At 39.7% G+C, this 15,459-nt stretch overlaps 1 protein-coding gene across 1 annotated transcript; it reads left to right on the top strand.

The window, feature by feature from the left end:
* The first annotated feature begins 4,650 nt into the window (after positions 1-4,650).
* On the top strand, positions 4,651-15,134 carry LOC108670334 (brain-specific homeobox protein homolog). The gene is made up of 4 exons (XM_047883383.1): positions 4,651-4,740; positions 12,965-13,166; positions 13,669-13,862; positions 14,709-15,134. The coding sequence occupies exons 1-4, from the start codon at positions 4,651-4,653 to the stop codon at positions 15,132-15,134; spliced, it is 912 nt and encodes a 303-aa protein (XP_047739339.1).
* The last annotated feature ends 325 nt before the right edge of the window (positions 15,135-15,459 follow it).

The following is a 15,459-nucleotide window of genomic DNA, read 5'->3' as shown; positions in this document are numbered from 1 at the left end:
GGCGATCAGTAATGAACTGAAGTATTCAGAATTTATCTGTATAGCAGTTGCAACCGAACTTAGAATAAGTCATTATGAAGAATGTCTTAGAAGAACACTCAACATTATCGTAACAGTGGAAGCTTATATAATAAGTCACTTAGTGCGAAAATCAAAACACGTGATATTCTGATATGGCATAAAAACATTCGATTGCTGCATATTCGTACAATTTATATTTGGAATCACGCACATTTCTCCGATTCTGATTTGCTCAATATCGTAAACAAATTCATTTGCTGCACATTTCTCCATGCAGGCGGGAAACACTTTCTTTGGAAGCACATTTTTTCAGTCGTATCATACAAATTAATTCCTCTAGTTTAAATGAGTCAATGGCATTATACTATGTATATATTATCAAATAGATGGCGCAACAGATCACTTCAAGTAAAACCATGCAGTGGAGGCTTACGGGTCTCACAAGAGATCCTATTGGTCGAGTTATATCTCTTATGGTAAATAACATATGACGTCCTGCACGCTGCAGAGCCTTAATTTGTCTGACCTTACTTGAATACTTTATTTCAGCACGTTAACTGCTTTTTGCACGCTCTAAACACTCCCCTTCCTAACGCTAAACACTTTTATTTGCATGTTAATCACCGATCTTTGCTCTATTAATGCTTTTTAGGATTGTTTTTTATTCTTTGCTTGTCTAAAATCTTCGTCGCCGCTAAGTGCTTCATTTCACCACGAAGGGAAGTTGAAGGGAGTGTTCAAGGCGCCACAGAAGGCGTCAGTAACTTAGTGCGTACGTACCAAAGACTTTTTACACGCCTTGCCGTATACCGGATGTTTTAATGGTCATAATATTACGCTGTAAGAGACCCGTGTGTGTTAGTCAATGGAGTCCATTAGGACACTTCCGCTCCTTCTTTACCATCTTCATCGTTATCCTCAGTCAAATCCCTTTATTCTACATCCATATCAGCACACGCAATACTCTGGGTTAGAGCACTTTATTCTACATGCATATATTCAAACGCGTTATGTATCGTTATTCATGTTGAAAGAGGGTTGAATTCGACGTCAACTTCTTATATACTTTCTACTGCGCTACCGTTTTTTCTTCCGGTTATCTTATCATTCACAATCAATCATTGAGCGCATGAATAGACATCTAAAATATTTTATAAATAATAAAAATTTCATTCGTGTAAGACCCGGATCGAAGTAGCCCCCCTACCATAAATACCGAGCCTAAATGGCAACTGATGAATTAATTATTGGCGGCTTATCGTCGGCCAATCGTTTTTTTTTTTGTGCTAAAATTTCTGCTGGTCAATGGTGTGTTATATGTATCTTTCATTGTTGTAATGGAATAATTAATATGTATTAAAGATGTAATAGATAGATCTAAGATATAATATAATAAATAATAAGGCGTAAATATATATTAATATATATTGATAGCCTTAAAAGGCAATCGAAAGGAGAACAGGAGACCATCGAATATTATCATTTTCTTTGTACATTTTATACCTCTTTACCTTATATGTATCATATTGTCTCACGTTAATTATAAAGCAAAATGTAAATGTAAAGCAAGCCCAATTAAGTTACCATGGCGTACCCTAATAAAAAATAATGCATCCCAAATTAAATTTTTTACCCCAATTTATATTGGTGTGTAACAATTTAAAAAGGCAAGTCCAAATTTTAAATTATGGATCTCGATTTTTAATGCTGTATCCTATTTAAGATAACGTATCTGAATTTGCCATTGTACAGTGTATATACCAATTTAAGAAGGAATATTCCAATTTGAAATTGTGTATTTATAATGAATCACACCTGCCGCTTAGTGAATACAGTAATATAAATTTGGCATTGCCTGCGCGTGATCCTCTGTAAGTGGATCTACTCCCCCAGAAATAAAAAGATAGGCGAATATATATACCAAGAATAAGCTGGGATAACAGGGATATTTTGGAAACAAACTTTAATGAATTGTTGACAGACGTCAACCATCGTAGTGCGATAGATCCTCGTCATTGGTGACACGCAATCGCCTTCTTTCGTCATTTCTTCGTCCCTTGGATGGTGACTAAGAATATTGGAGCCTCTTGAGCTTTGCCCTTCAGATGCGACCCTCTGGAATTGTGCTTTAACCAATCACAGCTGGTTTCCCTCACTCTTTGTAAGCCAATCGAGCCGTTTTCCCCTCGTTCTCGGTCTCTGATTGGACGAGCGCCGAGTTTATCCCCTCACAGACCCCGGTAATTGGCAGGATCTGTGGTTCTGAGGCTCGTGATTGGACGGCGAGGTCACAGAAATAGGCGCTCGCTTTGATCACGCTTGAGGATTGGTTGTTGACGAGCTCATCACCGTTACGGATCATCGCTGGTTTAATGGGCGGCCATTGGCTGGTGCGATACAAACGCAGAAGCCGTTTGTCGCGGTCACCCATCAAGTCGCCGCGGGCGAGTCCGCAGTCGCGGCACCGACGAGACGCCGCGGCGATCACAGTGGATAATTGTCCGGGAATTATCGGTGTCTTTCGCGGGCCATTCGTTGGCCGACATTGTGCCTTCTGAGACTTTAGTAATGAGTATCATGTTTACGTATATTTTACAGTGCGCTAAAAGTTGTAACGTGACGGAAAATGATTCTTTAATTACTTCTAAAAACATTGGTGTTTGGCAAAGACGTTTCACGAATGCGTCTGCTTTTGAACGAAAAGAGAATGCACAAAACTGTTACTTAATTATATGGGACTATGTATGAAAATTCACTTGCAAGAAAATGCAAATGTTCTGCATTTTATTTTTATTATTTTTTAGCTTGTAGAGTGCGGAGTTTTTAAAATGCCTCATGAGAGCAAATTTGCAGATTACAAACATTGCAAGTGATATGAAATGTGTTGAGTTATACATATTGCATCTGTGTATTTTATCGGGGTTTTTAATCGGGTTGAGACACTCCGAATGATAAATATGTTCAAACCATTGCTTGGAAATGACAAAAAATTAATAACATTCACATTTCTATAATAAATATTTATTTAAAAGTTAAAGTGAATAAATCTGAAAGAAATAAAGCATTTATTGTCAATAAAGGGAAAAATCACGCGCCTCATTAAAACAATTTTCACGTTCTGTTTACATCACCTCATTCATATTTAATTATCATTACCTTATTTATCATATTTAATATTAATTATTGGACTTGACTTTTTAGTTGTACGTAGCTATTGCATGAGAAGATGGGCGCGTCATCGGTGGCCAGTGGTCGGCCTTCTATATACCATAAGCGTGCATTGCATGGCCATGCAGGCATTCGTAAGCGCCCGTTGCCATATGATACCACACATACTTACGACAACATAAAACATTTGAACGATATTTTATGGGAGAAAATTAAGTCACAGTCTTTCTCTGAGCATCAATCTAGTAAATAAACATTCCGTATAGCTTTACAAATACATATGCGTCATGTTCTAATAATGCATCGTGTTTCGTTGGATTTTTCATCGTAATTGATTTTATTACAAACAGTGATTATTTTACTGCGTTTCAATCAAATTCTAAATATCTGTCATGTTTCTTAACATTCATTCTCATTATAAAATTAATTACTTCTGAACATCCATCCTGTTCTATATGACATTTATTATTTCCTGAACATGTAACATGTTTCAGAACCTGACATATCTTTTTAAATATCATCCATGTTCTAAACAACCATTATTTTCTCAACATCTGTCATAACAGATGAAACAACTTGATATAGAAGCAAAATTATTTTTTAGCATTCATTATTTTCCGATAATCAATATTTTAGGAATCCTATATTCTGTTCCATAAAATCCGTCATAGTCCTACTAAAGATTTATTAAATTTCGGAGACCAGTAATCATGCATTAATGTGTAATCCATGACAAAGCATCATCCGCACACAGTGCCATCCATACATTCATTCATCGCTGCATGCCTTCCATTCATAAGTGGAAAGCCCTCGTTGTGTAATTATTATATTTTATTTTTTCGATTGAATCTTCGTTCGGCAAATCTGCTCATCTGCGATGCGAAAACAAGTGGCTTTTCTCTGAAACGGTCAATAGATTTTTTAACTGCTTATTTATTATAATTTTTAAAAAACTTATTCATATTTTTATGCACCCAACTGAATTATTGAACAGCAAATTCTTTATATCGATAACTTTACTGAAATACTATGCACACATTTTCTAAATTCAAAATATTTAATTTTTTTTTCAATTTACCATCCCGTTTAAAATTGGGATGCCTTTTCGTTTTACTCTCGGAATAAGAGGACATAGTTCAGAGTATCATTAGATCTTCAATTGCAAGAGATTCCTTCAAATTTAACCTCCATCTGCCTTACCTCAGAAATAATCTTGATTAATTAAAAATTTTTTACTTCTTTCAAATCACAGAAAATCTCGGTTCAACTTGATATATGACATGCGATAAATATTGCTATTTACTGCAATAGTCATAATATAGAATGTAGTAAATATTGATGAATATAGTGTTAAAGTAAGCTATTTAGGAGCACATATCAAGACATCTTCACTAGCATCAATACCTCAAGTGCGCGTGAAGAAATCAGTGAGCATCAGCAGTGCAGAGCGAGGCTGTCACAATGGAGTTGCTGCAGCAGCGGAGTAGCGGCCACGCGTCGCGCTCTACAACATCCTTCCTCATCGACGACATCCTCCTGCACAGACCCAAGGTGACCTGTTGACCCAAGGTGACCTAGCTGACCTTTGACCCAAGGTGACCTAGCTGACATGTTGACCCAAGGTTACCTAGCTGGTCTGCTGACCCAAGGTGACCTAGCTGACCTGTTGACCCAAGGTGACCTAGCTGTTTGACCAAGGTGACCTAGCTGGTCTGTTGACCCAAGGTTACCTAGCTGACCTGTTGACCCAAGGTGACCTTGCTGACCTGTTGACCCAAGGTGACCTAGCTGGTCTGTTGACCCAAGGTTACCTAGCTGACCTGTTGACCCAAGATGACCTAGCTGACATATTGACCCAAGGTGACCTAGCTGACATATTGACCCAAGGTGACCTAGCTGGTCCGTTGACCCAAATTGACCTAGCTATGTGCTGTTTTATGCAACACGGCTCAAGACTACTTGTCCTGAAACTTCGCTTCTACAAATAGACTAATATTTGAGGTCATTGTGAACGGCAGGTAAATAAAATAATTGAAGTTATTGAGGCTTGTCATCATAACTTTTAAATATTAAACATATTTTAAAGCTTTACATATATAATAACATAATATTTTATTTAGCGATACAAATAGTAACATTTTTTTCTTGTTGTTTATGCGTAATTTTTGTTGTTTTAAACGTAGCTTTAAAAGGATAATTATGCTTAAAAATAGAAGGACATTGTTATAACTTTAGAAATTTCTCTGATAGATCGGACTTTCATTGGGAAGATAAAATATATTAACGCTGATTTATGAAATAACCGGCATTTGTGATGCAACGCCCACGATGCTCTAATTTTAAAGATTAAAGAAAATTTACAGATTTCGAGTTTAAATTCAATGAAAACTTACTTTTAGAAAATAGTTTTCAAATCCTCACGCCGCTAAGCGATGCCATGTGATACCAACATTAGAAATAAAATGTCATGTCCTGCAATAACCTAACATGGCAGATATGTATATATTGTGGATATACACGCCCGAACAGCCTCTGTTTACTATACTGCGCCTGTCTATACGCAAACTCTCATGAATATTAAACATATTAATGAATCATCGATAATACAATAATAATCTAAGATGTTGCAGCGAGATACCAGGCCTTCTGAAGACTGACAATTAAAAGCTGTATTCGTTTTCAGTCCCTTCATTCATTGTGAATCTCAACGTGACGTACGTTATCTATACTACACTCGTCACGTTATCTATATGATAGTCATATAGATAAGTCACGTTATCTACACGACACTCATATAGATAAGTCACGTTATCTACACGACACTCATAAGTCACGTTATCTACACGACAATCATATAGATAAGTCACGTTATCTGCACGACACTCATATAGATAAGTCATGTTATCTACACGACACTCATATAGATAAGTCACGGTCATGTTATGTCATGTTATCACACGACACTTGAATGGTTAATATAACTCATATGTTACGTGGCGGCCAGTACTGACGTTTTAGTCAATATGGGCTCCGATTCGATCATTATTTTCATATTACAGAACTTTGATTTCCATATGCGCATAACAGTACAATAAAATTGTGATGTAAGGATATATGAAATAATCACAATAATTGTTTAATATGTGAATGCAATTGCAATAACGGCTATACCAATTCCTGTCGAGTGATGAATCTTCGCCGCGCGTCTTGCTTGATAAAAATTTCTACCTAAAGCCTATATATTGAAGTCATGAACATTATTGTCATAATTTCAGATCATAGCTGCATCAATGCCTTATTAACTACCATTAACTGCATTAATGCCTTCTAAGTTGATATGATAAATAGATAAAACGTCTTCTACCACAATTTCAATAACGTGTCTTTATTATTTTAAACTAACCTATGAATTTACGAGTGTAAGCAGGGGATTGAAATAGATGAGAAGATCAGCCGCCCATTAGACAGCTCCAATAACCCGACAGGTTGCACCCACTGCAGGTCCACTAAACTGCTGCGCGAGGTGCAGTTTTGCTTCAAGTTTATACCTTCAAAATAACTTATTAAAAAGAATGTTCGTGATAGCGCCGGCCATACATCTGCGTTTCAATTGGCCGCCTATAATCCGCCACACAGTTTTGAGGAAGGTATAGTTTAGGAAAGAACTGAGTTATTACCCCATCTAGAGGTAATTTGAGCCTTTCACAGACAGTTTTATGCGAAACTTTGAACGCAGCGGCATTCGCCGCAACCATCAACTTGTTCGCCCCACAGTCCCCTCCTGTGCTACAATTTACCAAGTTTTCTTAAATGCCGTAAAGTTGGCTCGGGCAATTGCAAAAATTACGCAAATCCAGCGATATTCATGCCTGAAATTCTGGGGCTGAAACTTCATGCAGACGCAACTTGAGAATCATTCCGTGGCTTTGTGAATCACAAGCGGGATGCTCACTACATAAAGTAGAAAATGGCTTCCGATCTTCAATTTGGAACCTAAGACGAGGCGCGATTATTGGAGAGTTGAAATGAGTTATAAATTTCTTAAGCTGGAAAAAACATTGAAATCAAAGAAAGTTTTCAAACTTCCGGAAGCCTAAACCAAGCCTATCATGTTTCCCCTTAATAATAAATGACATGAAAAAATACCTTTCTTCATGATTATACATAAAATTCATGGAATTGATGAAACAAATTATGTATTAATGAAATGATTCATATTTTTACTTAACTTTTTGTTGGCTTTCATATTTACAATAAAAAAGCATCCAATTAACGCTTTTCCCCAGAATTGTCGTAATTTTATTTTAAAAAATTATTTTTAAAGAAAAATCCGCTGGCCCCGAACGGAAAAATTCCTCACTAGCTCAGGCAGCTGCGAGAGAGAAGTCATATTGTAGAGAAACGAAGAGTCTTGTGCTACAATTTCATTATTTCATGCCTCAAGCTTCCTAATTTTAGTGCTTACTTCTACCCGCTAGATTCTATAGTTAGACTGTCCCAGCCTCCCTTCTTGTAGATTCTTCCTTCCTAGAATTTTTCCTAGCTTCGCGTCTAAATTCTAGAATAACCTAAATAAATGTAAAATAAATAATAATAAAAAATAACCTAAATAAATAAATAAACGGATAGCTGGGCAGGGTGGCCCAGTGGTTAAAGTTAAGAGTACCAAGATTGGCGCAGAGAGGCGCGGGTTCGATCCCAGCTCTGCATGCGCCAGTTTCTGGTCAGAATCGGGCCCGGCGAGGAGGCCGGGCGGTTAAGCACAGCAGAATTGTAGCAGTGAGTTGCGAGTTCAAGACCGCAACAAGCTGTGAATGTTCTGCGATGTTAAGAATCGGCGACAGGCCTACGGCCTAATAAACGCTGAAACCACTATTAAAAAAATAATTAATAATGCTAAAATAATCAATTTCTTATATCTTTACCATACAAAAATATCCATGTCCAATGCTCTTTTTCTCTCTATGATTTCTCCGTTTCACGATTTTACTGTACCATTCGTTTGATTTCAAATGGCACGTATAAGACTATTTCGATCATGATCATGAAACAGGTACAAAAATAACGTTGTGAAAGTGTTCTCACTTTGTGCTGATGCCTCCACCGCTGATTGTTTCAACAGTTCCCCTGATTGTTGTCATTGTTTTAGGTTCTGTTAGTTCCAACCTCCGCCGCTGATTGTCATAGACTCTAGACCGAACTCTCAGTGGTGATTGCTCGCTCATGATTGTCCTGATCAGCGACAGAAGTTGAGATTGCCACAGCCTCAAAGTCACTTCCAGAACTCGCTTCGGCATTATAATGCTGGTCGGCCAATGGTCGGCTTACGATCGGAATTTGAGTGGCCGACGATTCGCCGGCCAAGGTTTGGCACTGCATTACTGAACGTCTTCGTGATTGAGTAATATGATACCAACTTACGTCCATTACAGTAGTTAACCATGACGTACCCATTTGTGATATTATTATCCTTTCAACTACGACAATTGACTGCGACAAACGTAATTTATTGTATTCTTATTGTATTCCATTACAATATTTTACCAGAATAAAGCCCATTCGTGGAAACATCATCTATTCAATTACAATACTTACCATGAAAAACATCATCTTTGATATTTTTATAACTGCGATGAGAAACATAATTTGTGATCTAAATATATGTTCACGTACACAGCCAAATATGTTGAAAAATTGACACGAAATTAACTCAATACAGCAGCAGAGGTCGTTTTATTTTGAATGTACAAAAAACTTTAAATGTTATCGCCATGTACGTTAAGATTTTATTTGTCACCTCAATACACTAAATAAGAGTTCTTGGAATGCGGAGTCGTCCTTTTCCTTTTGTCTTCTCCTTATACTTTCCTCCCAGCTCTTTCACCCTGAGCATCAATACTATTACCCCTGATAATTCATACTTTTCACCCAGACTACTCCTACTTTATTTTACTCACGCCTACTTCAGCCTACTCCTGAGAACACGTACTCATCCACGAATTCGTGCGTCTGCTTTCCCTCACGGTAGTTGCCCGGTAGCGCTAATGGTTAAGTAACCGTAGCCTTCTCATTACACAGAATTATCTATTTATTAGCTCTGATAAAGCGTGCTTTATCGTTGTACTGATTGGATCTGTCGCACGTGTTCGACTGAATAGAGCCGTAATTGCCTTGGCTTCGGCGCCACTATTGCTCTTCTGTCATCAGTCCCTTAGAACCAATTTCGGTTGCGCCTAATTCCGACGTATAGGATTTCGTCCTGGAGTAGCATAAGGTTGATTATAGACGATACCAATGGCCAGGGCCACGGGAAAATAGGCTTAGGGATATCGGCACCCAAGGTCGGAAAAGAACAACTGTCCCTCAGCAGCAAAAGGCCATTGCAGACGCCATTCCATGGCAAGTCTTTTGGCTGATCCAGACGCTGTTTTGGGTTCCACTTGGGAACCGAGGAGAAAAGATGCAGCGTTGCTCTTCACATTGAGAACCGAGGAGAAAAGATGCAGCGTTGCTCTTCACATTGGGAACCGAGGAGAAAAGATGCAGCGTTGCTCTTCACATTGAGAACCGAGGAGAAAAGATGCAGCGTTGCTCTTCACATTGAGAACCGAGGAGAAAAGATGCAGCGTTGCTCTTCACATTGAGAACCGAGGAGAAAAGATGCNTCTTCACATTCTGAACTAAGGGGAAAAGATTCAACGTTGCTCTTCGCATTCTGAACTAAGGAGAAAAGATGCAACGTTGCACTTCGCATTCTGAACTAAGGAGAAAAGATGCAGCGTTGCTCTTCACATTCTGAACTAAGGAGAAAAGATGCAGCGTTGCTCTTCACATTCTGAACTAAGGAGAAAAGATGCAGCGCTGCTCTTCGCATTCTGAACTAAGGAGAAAAGATGCAGCGTTGCTTTCCACATTGAGAACCGAGGAGAAAAGATGCGGCGTTGCTCTTCACATTGAGAATCGAGGAGAAAAGATGCAGCATTGCTCTTCACATTGAGAATCGAGGAGAAAAGATGCGACGTTGTTCTCCACGTTCTGAACTAAGGAGAAAAGATGCAGCGTTGCTCTTCGCATTCTGAACTAAGGGGAAAAGATGCAGCGTTGCTCTTCACATTCCGCTGCTGTCAAATTCATGTTAGAGCTACGATGTTAAATTTACGAATAAAAGAAGGCTTTTAAATTTTAAGGTACGATCGTTGAATTATTTAAATGATGATCTTCAATAATGTTTACGTTATTGGTCTTCGGTTTTTGAACTTCAGTGTCAGCGCCGGGCTACGACGTAGTCTGTTCTCCCCATCATCCCCGGTTTCCAAGTAACTTGGTTTAGTTTATTTTGATGTGCAGCAATACTTTAATAACTTCTGAACACTAAACAATGCTATATTGTCCTAATAGTGACGCACTTCCTTACCCACATTATGAGACGAAAGTGTACGTAGCACTCATATGCCCTTTTGACACGCCAAAACTCGCAAATAGGATACTAAGGAAATAAGGGCTTAAAGTGCATCATTATTACGACAATGTCTCGTCATTTTACTGAGTGTATTGACCTCGCTACGGTACGTTACGGTGACGGGAGACATGCTCGGTGCATGTATTGTATATTCAGGCTGCACGCAATTGTTGAAGAAGATACAATGTAACGGAGTGAGGAAAATATTTAGTTACTACAGTGATGCCTGTGTGTCACTGCAACCACTGCACTCAATAATATAACCTAAACAGCATATGCATGGTCACTGTATTAATAAACACGCCTCACTGCAGCCACTGCACCACGGACGTATTCCTAAAGCACGTATTCCTTACACGTACAGTACTGCGTAAAGCTATGTAAAGCACTGCGCGGCAATCACTGCACCTGTACACATGTACGGCGAAGTCACTGCACCTGTACACATGTACGGCCGAGTCACTGCGTAAGCAAACTTTTACGCAAGCGTATCGCGGCGTAACGTAATCGCGTTAGCTGGCCGAGGGGCGCCGCTCTAGGGTTTGACGCGGGGCCTTTAATATTGCTGTACGTTTAATATTACTGGATTTATTATAACAGACCTTTGATAATACTTGATTTTATTATTACTTGCCTTTAATATTAACGAATTTTATTATTACTGGCCTTTAATGATATTGGCCAATGATAAATACTGGTCTTTACAGTGACGTCAACCCAGATGTACTAAAAGTATGTATAAATAGGATGCGTAAATGAACTAATTCAAGCGCGTTTAGGACGAATTTTGGCAACGAATTTTCATAGTAAATTTCCCACGCATGATTTTGTCAAATAAAAGTGATCTTGACCTAATTAAAATCAAAGTTATTTATTCATAATAGGCTCCTGAGCGAGCTGTTAGAATTCGTTTCGTCCGCTCTGATTTTATAATATAGTTCGTGCGCTCAACGCAAATTACAGCACCCCTTGCACGCTTAACACAAGGCGAAATTGTGACAATGGCATCTCAATGCTTTAATTAATGATAACATCGCTTCTATGAATGGCAGGACGATTTTGCTCATGATGCAAGGTTGATTAACCAAAGAACTGAGGCAAAGAATTCATTTGGGTTTGAATTGCCATAAGGATCCTATTTAATATGCACTCAATTCATGACTGTTTTTACAAAAAAAAGTTATTTTAATTTTACTGGGAGTATTACCTAACAATTCAGAAGTTCCATCTCCGTTGCTGGTGACCCTGGAGTACTGAACGTTGCTCCGTTCAGCACTCCGTTGCTGATGACACTAGTGCCCCTTTAATAAATTTTCAAGAATTTGCTTATAATTATTCGGCGAATGCATGTTGGAACGTTCTTCCTGGATGCAAAAGCACTCATATTTACAAGCAGAACGCCAACATGTTCCAGCGAACGCACTAGTTTGCGCGGCGCGCGCCACCGTCAATAATGGCGCGTGCGGACGGTTAGTGACAGACAGTTCGTGGAGGGATGAGGGTGCCGCTTAAAGAAGGCTCTAATTATCTCCTAAAGAGGGCAGAAACTTAACTCCCAAATCAGGGGGGAAACCGAGTGCCTAATTTGCCTTAAAAGCCTTCACTCTAACCCGTGGGAAGGCCTTGTGTTCTGCATGGGACAGCATCATCAACGATTCATGTGAATGCCGTGCATTTTACGACGATGGTTCTCTTTAAACGATTGGCTAATGGAGTTTAAAATACATGGTTGGATGCTGCATCGAAGATATCTCAATTATTTTCAAAGTTTTTTGCAAGTACCAAGAAGCGCGAACGCCAGCGGCAAAATAATGGAGCAGTGCTTTCCAATTATTACGTCCATCACAGACGAGACATATCGATATTAAATGAACATAGAATATCGCAATAATTACTGCCATCTTCAAACTATTAGTGACTTGGTAGCAGACCTCATCATGGTCATGGTTGAACTTTCGATCATAGTTGCACTTACACGGAGTTGTGAGTATAACGTTCGTCGTTATACTTATAATATAACTTGTTTATATAATATAATATAATGTAATGTAATATATTATAATATAATATAATATAACATATTATAATATAATATAATATAACGTTATATAATATAATATGAACAATTGAACATGCGACCATCATAAACTTACGGCATTATTGCATTTCTGCTCACCTTAGATTTTTTTAGTCCTAAGACGAAATATTATTTTACGATTGTCGTAACCATAATTGAACATTCAATGGTGATTTTTTTACGATTTTCGTAACCATTAGTTAACCATGGTCGTAACTATCAAGTTTTCCTCGTGACAGGCATCACGTGACGTGATCGCGGTGACGTCATCGATGGTGCGGGCGACGTTCAGCGAGTCGTACGCTGTGGCGGCCGCAGCTGCTGCTGCAGGCGTCATGCATAGTCCTGCATCTGCCGCAGCTGTGGCCGCAGCTGCAGCATACCTGCACCCACATCACTACCTGCACAAGCCCGAGGCACACTTCATGTTCCCTGCACCTGGTGAGGCAGAAGCGTTCCCCAGTAAGTTATCTAGTTAAAAAAAACAGTATTTGCTTCTAAACCGACACCCGTTTCAATATATAGGCTAAATATGGTACAAAATTTGAATTTTATTCCTTATGACTCTTATGGCTAATATTTCAAGCTGTTTCAACGTTTATTCTGTAATTACAAATTAAATGTCTTATAATAAAGCCATGTCACATTGAGGCTGATTTCTTGATATCGTTGGCTCTTCGTACAATCTGACGCCTTAAATTGGAACAAAGTGGAATTTGACAAGGATTTCAACTTAACTTGATGATAATAAATGATCGCCGTTTGTTGGCACTATTGTGTCTGGCGCAGGACTAGATTTGAACGCGCTGTCCGGCGGCGGGCTGGGGGAGGAATCGCAGATGGCATGTCGCCGTTATTTATTACTTTATCATATGACTTTCTTTCGCAATGATTGCAAGATATGACCGCTAAGTTTGTCTCTGCACTATTGTGTGCGGCGCAGGACTAGGTTTTGGCGGGCTGTTCAGCGGCGGAGTGGCGGAAGGATCTCTGAAGGCGTGTCGGCGGCGCAAGGCGCGCACGGTGTTCAGCGACCAGCAGCTCACGGGCCTCGAGAAGCGCTTCGCCGCCCAGCGCTACCTCAGCACTCCTGAACGCGTCGAGCTCGCCAACGCCCTGCACCTCTCAGAGACGCAGGTATACGCGCCATGAGCTGCTATTTAATCGCAAATCATTTATGTGAGCGGTTATGATAAGCGTATAGTCTACCACCATCGCCCTGCGCCTCTCAAAGACTAAGTTATTCGTTGATGCCGGGCCTCTCAGTGAGGCGCTATTTGGCATAAGACTATAGCATATGACTGATATGAGCGTATGACATATACCGTACGACCATATGCTCAGATGATTGTACGGTATATGCCATACGATGTGATCGTATGGCATTATATACCGTACGATCACACTTGAGTTTACGATTACTATTAACCTCATCTTCTTCGACAACGTCGGCGATTTTAAATTTTAATCGTAAGCCGTTGTGTACTGAAGAGATGCCTCGGTTCCAGGCCTTTTTATCCAAATAAGACATAAAGGAGTGTAGGAATAGGTTATCCGTACACAAAAGGGTAACGACCGAGACTAAGCAAATATTTAATGGGAAACAATGTTACGCAATGTCTTTAAGGAAAGTGAACTTGAGCTCTCACCTCAACTTGGACCGTTTAATGTATCTTGTTATAACCTTGTTTTTGCAAATATTTTATTCGCAATGTAAAATATAACATTGAAGGTTATTGTTTTGGTTGCAGGTAAAAACTTGGTTCCAGAACCGGCGCATGAAACACAAGAAGCAACTGCGCAAGAGCAGCGATGTGGACCGCACCTCATCCATGGATACTTCCACATCCCCACCATCATCCACCACACCTCACCACACTTCACCTCCACCACCATCACATGGTGATGATGAAATCCCACATACACACCACATTCCCCACCATCTCCCCCCCTCTGTCTTGCATGTTATTGTTTTGGTTGCAGGTAAAAACTTGGTTCCAGAACCGGCGTATGAAGCACAAGAAACAACTGCGCAAGAGCAGCGATGTGGACCGAACATCATCCATGGATACCTCCACATCCCCACCATCATCCACCACACCTCACCACACTTCACCACCACCATCATCACATGGCGATGATGAAATCCCACATGCACACCACATTCCCCACCATCTCCCCCCCTCTGTCTTGCACACATCATCTAATTTTCGGCCCCCCTCCCCCTTACAAAAAGTGCTCATCAACCCCCATCAGATGCACCCCCCGGGGGACCAGGACACACCAGACCCCCAGAGGGGACAGTTAATGAGCATCTCACCCCCATTGCGAGGGACCAGCTCACCCCCGTACCCCACACTTCGACTAGAACGCTCACCCACTCCTGAAGGCAAGTCTTGGAAATCCTAAATGTTACTTTACGCAAATTTCTGCAACAATCGAGGAAGTTAATTCGTTAGGACATAATTTAATTTATGTTTCCATTAAAGTAATAATTGGAAGCAAGGACGGAATTTTATATAACACAGTAATACTTGGCCCAATTCAAAATGGCCGAATGCCCACTTTTGCGAAGTTGGTATGGGGAAATTGATAACTTTGTGCATCAGTTTTCCCCATTGATTATATGATGACCATGAGTACGATGCGTGTAGTGATGCCAAACTGCGTAATTTTGGCTGACGATGTATTGCAACATCAATTTACATCAACTGTCATGGGCTTATGTTATTTG

The sequence above is a fragment of the Hyalella azteca genome, unplaced genomic scaffold (assembly GCF_000764305.2).
Source record: "Hyalella azteca isolate HAZT.00-mixed unplaced genomic scaffold, Hazt_2.0.2 contig12777, whole genome shotgun sequence".
NCBI classification, from domain to species: Eukaryota; Metazoa; Arthropoda; class Malacostraca; order Amphipoda; family Hyalellidae; genus Hyalella; species Hyalella azteca.
The sequence above is the reverse complement of the archived record's forward strand: the minus strand, read 5'-3'. Positions and strand labels throughout refer to the sequence as shown.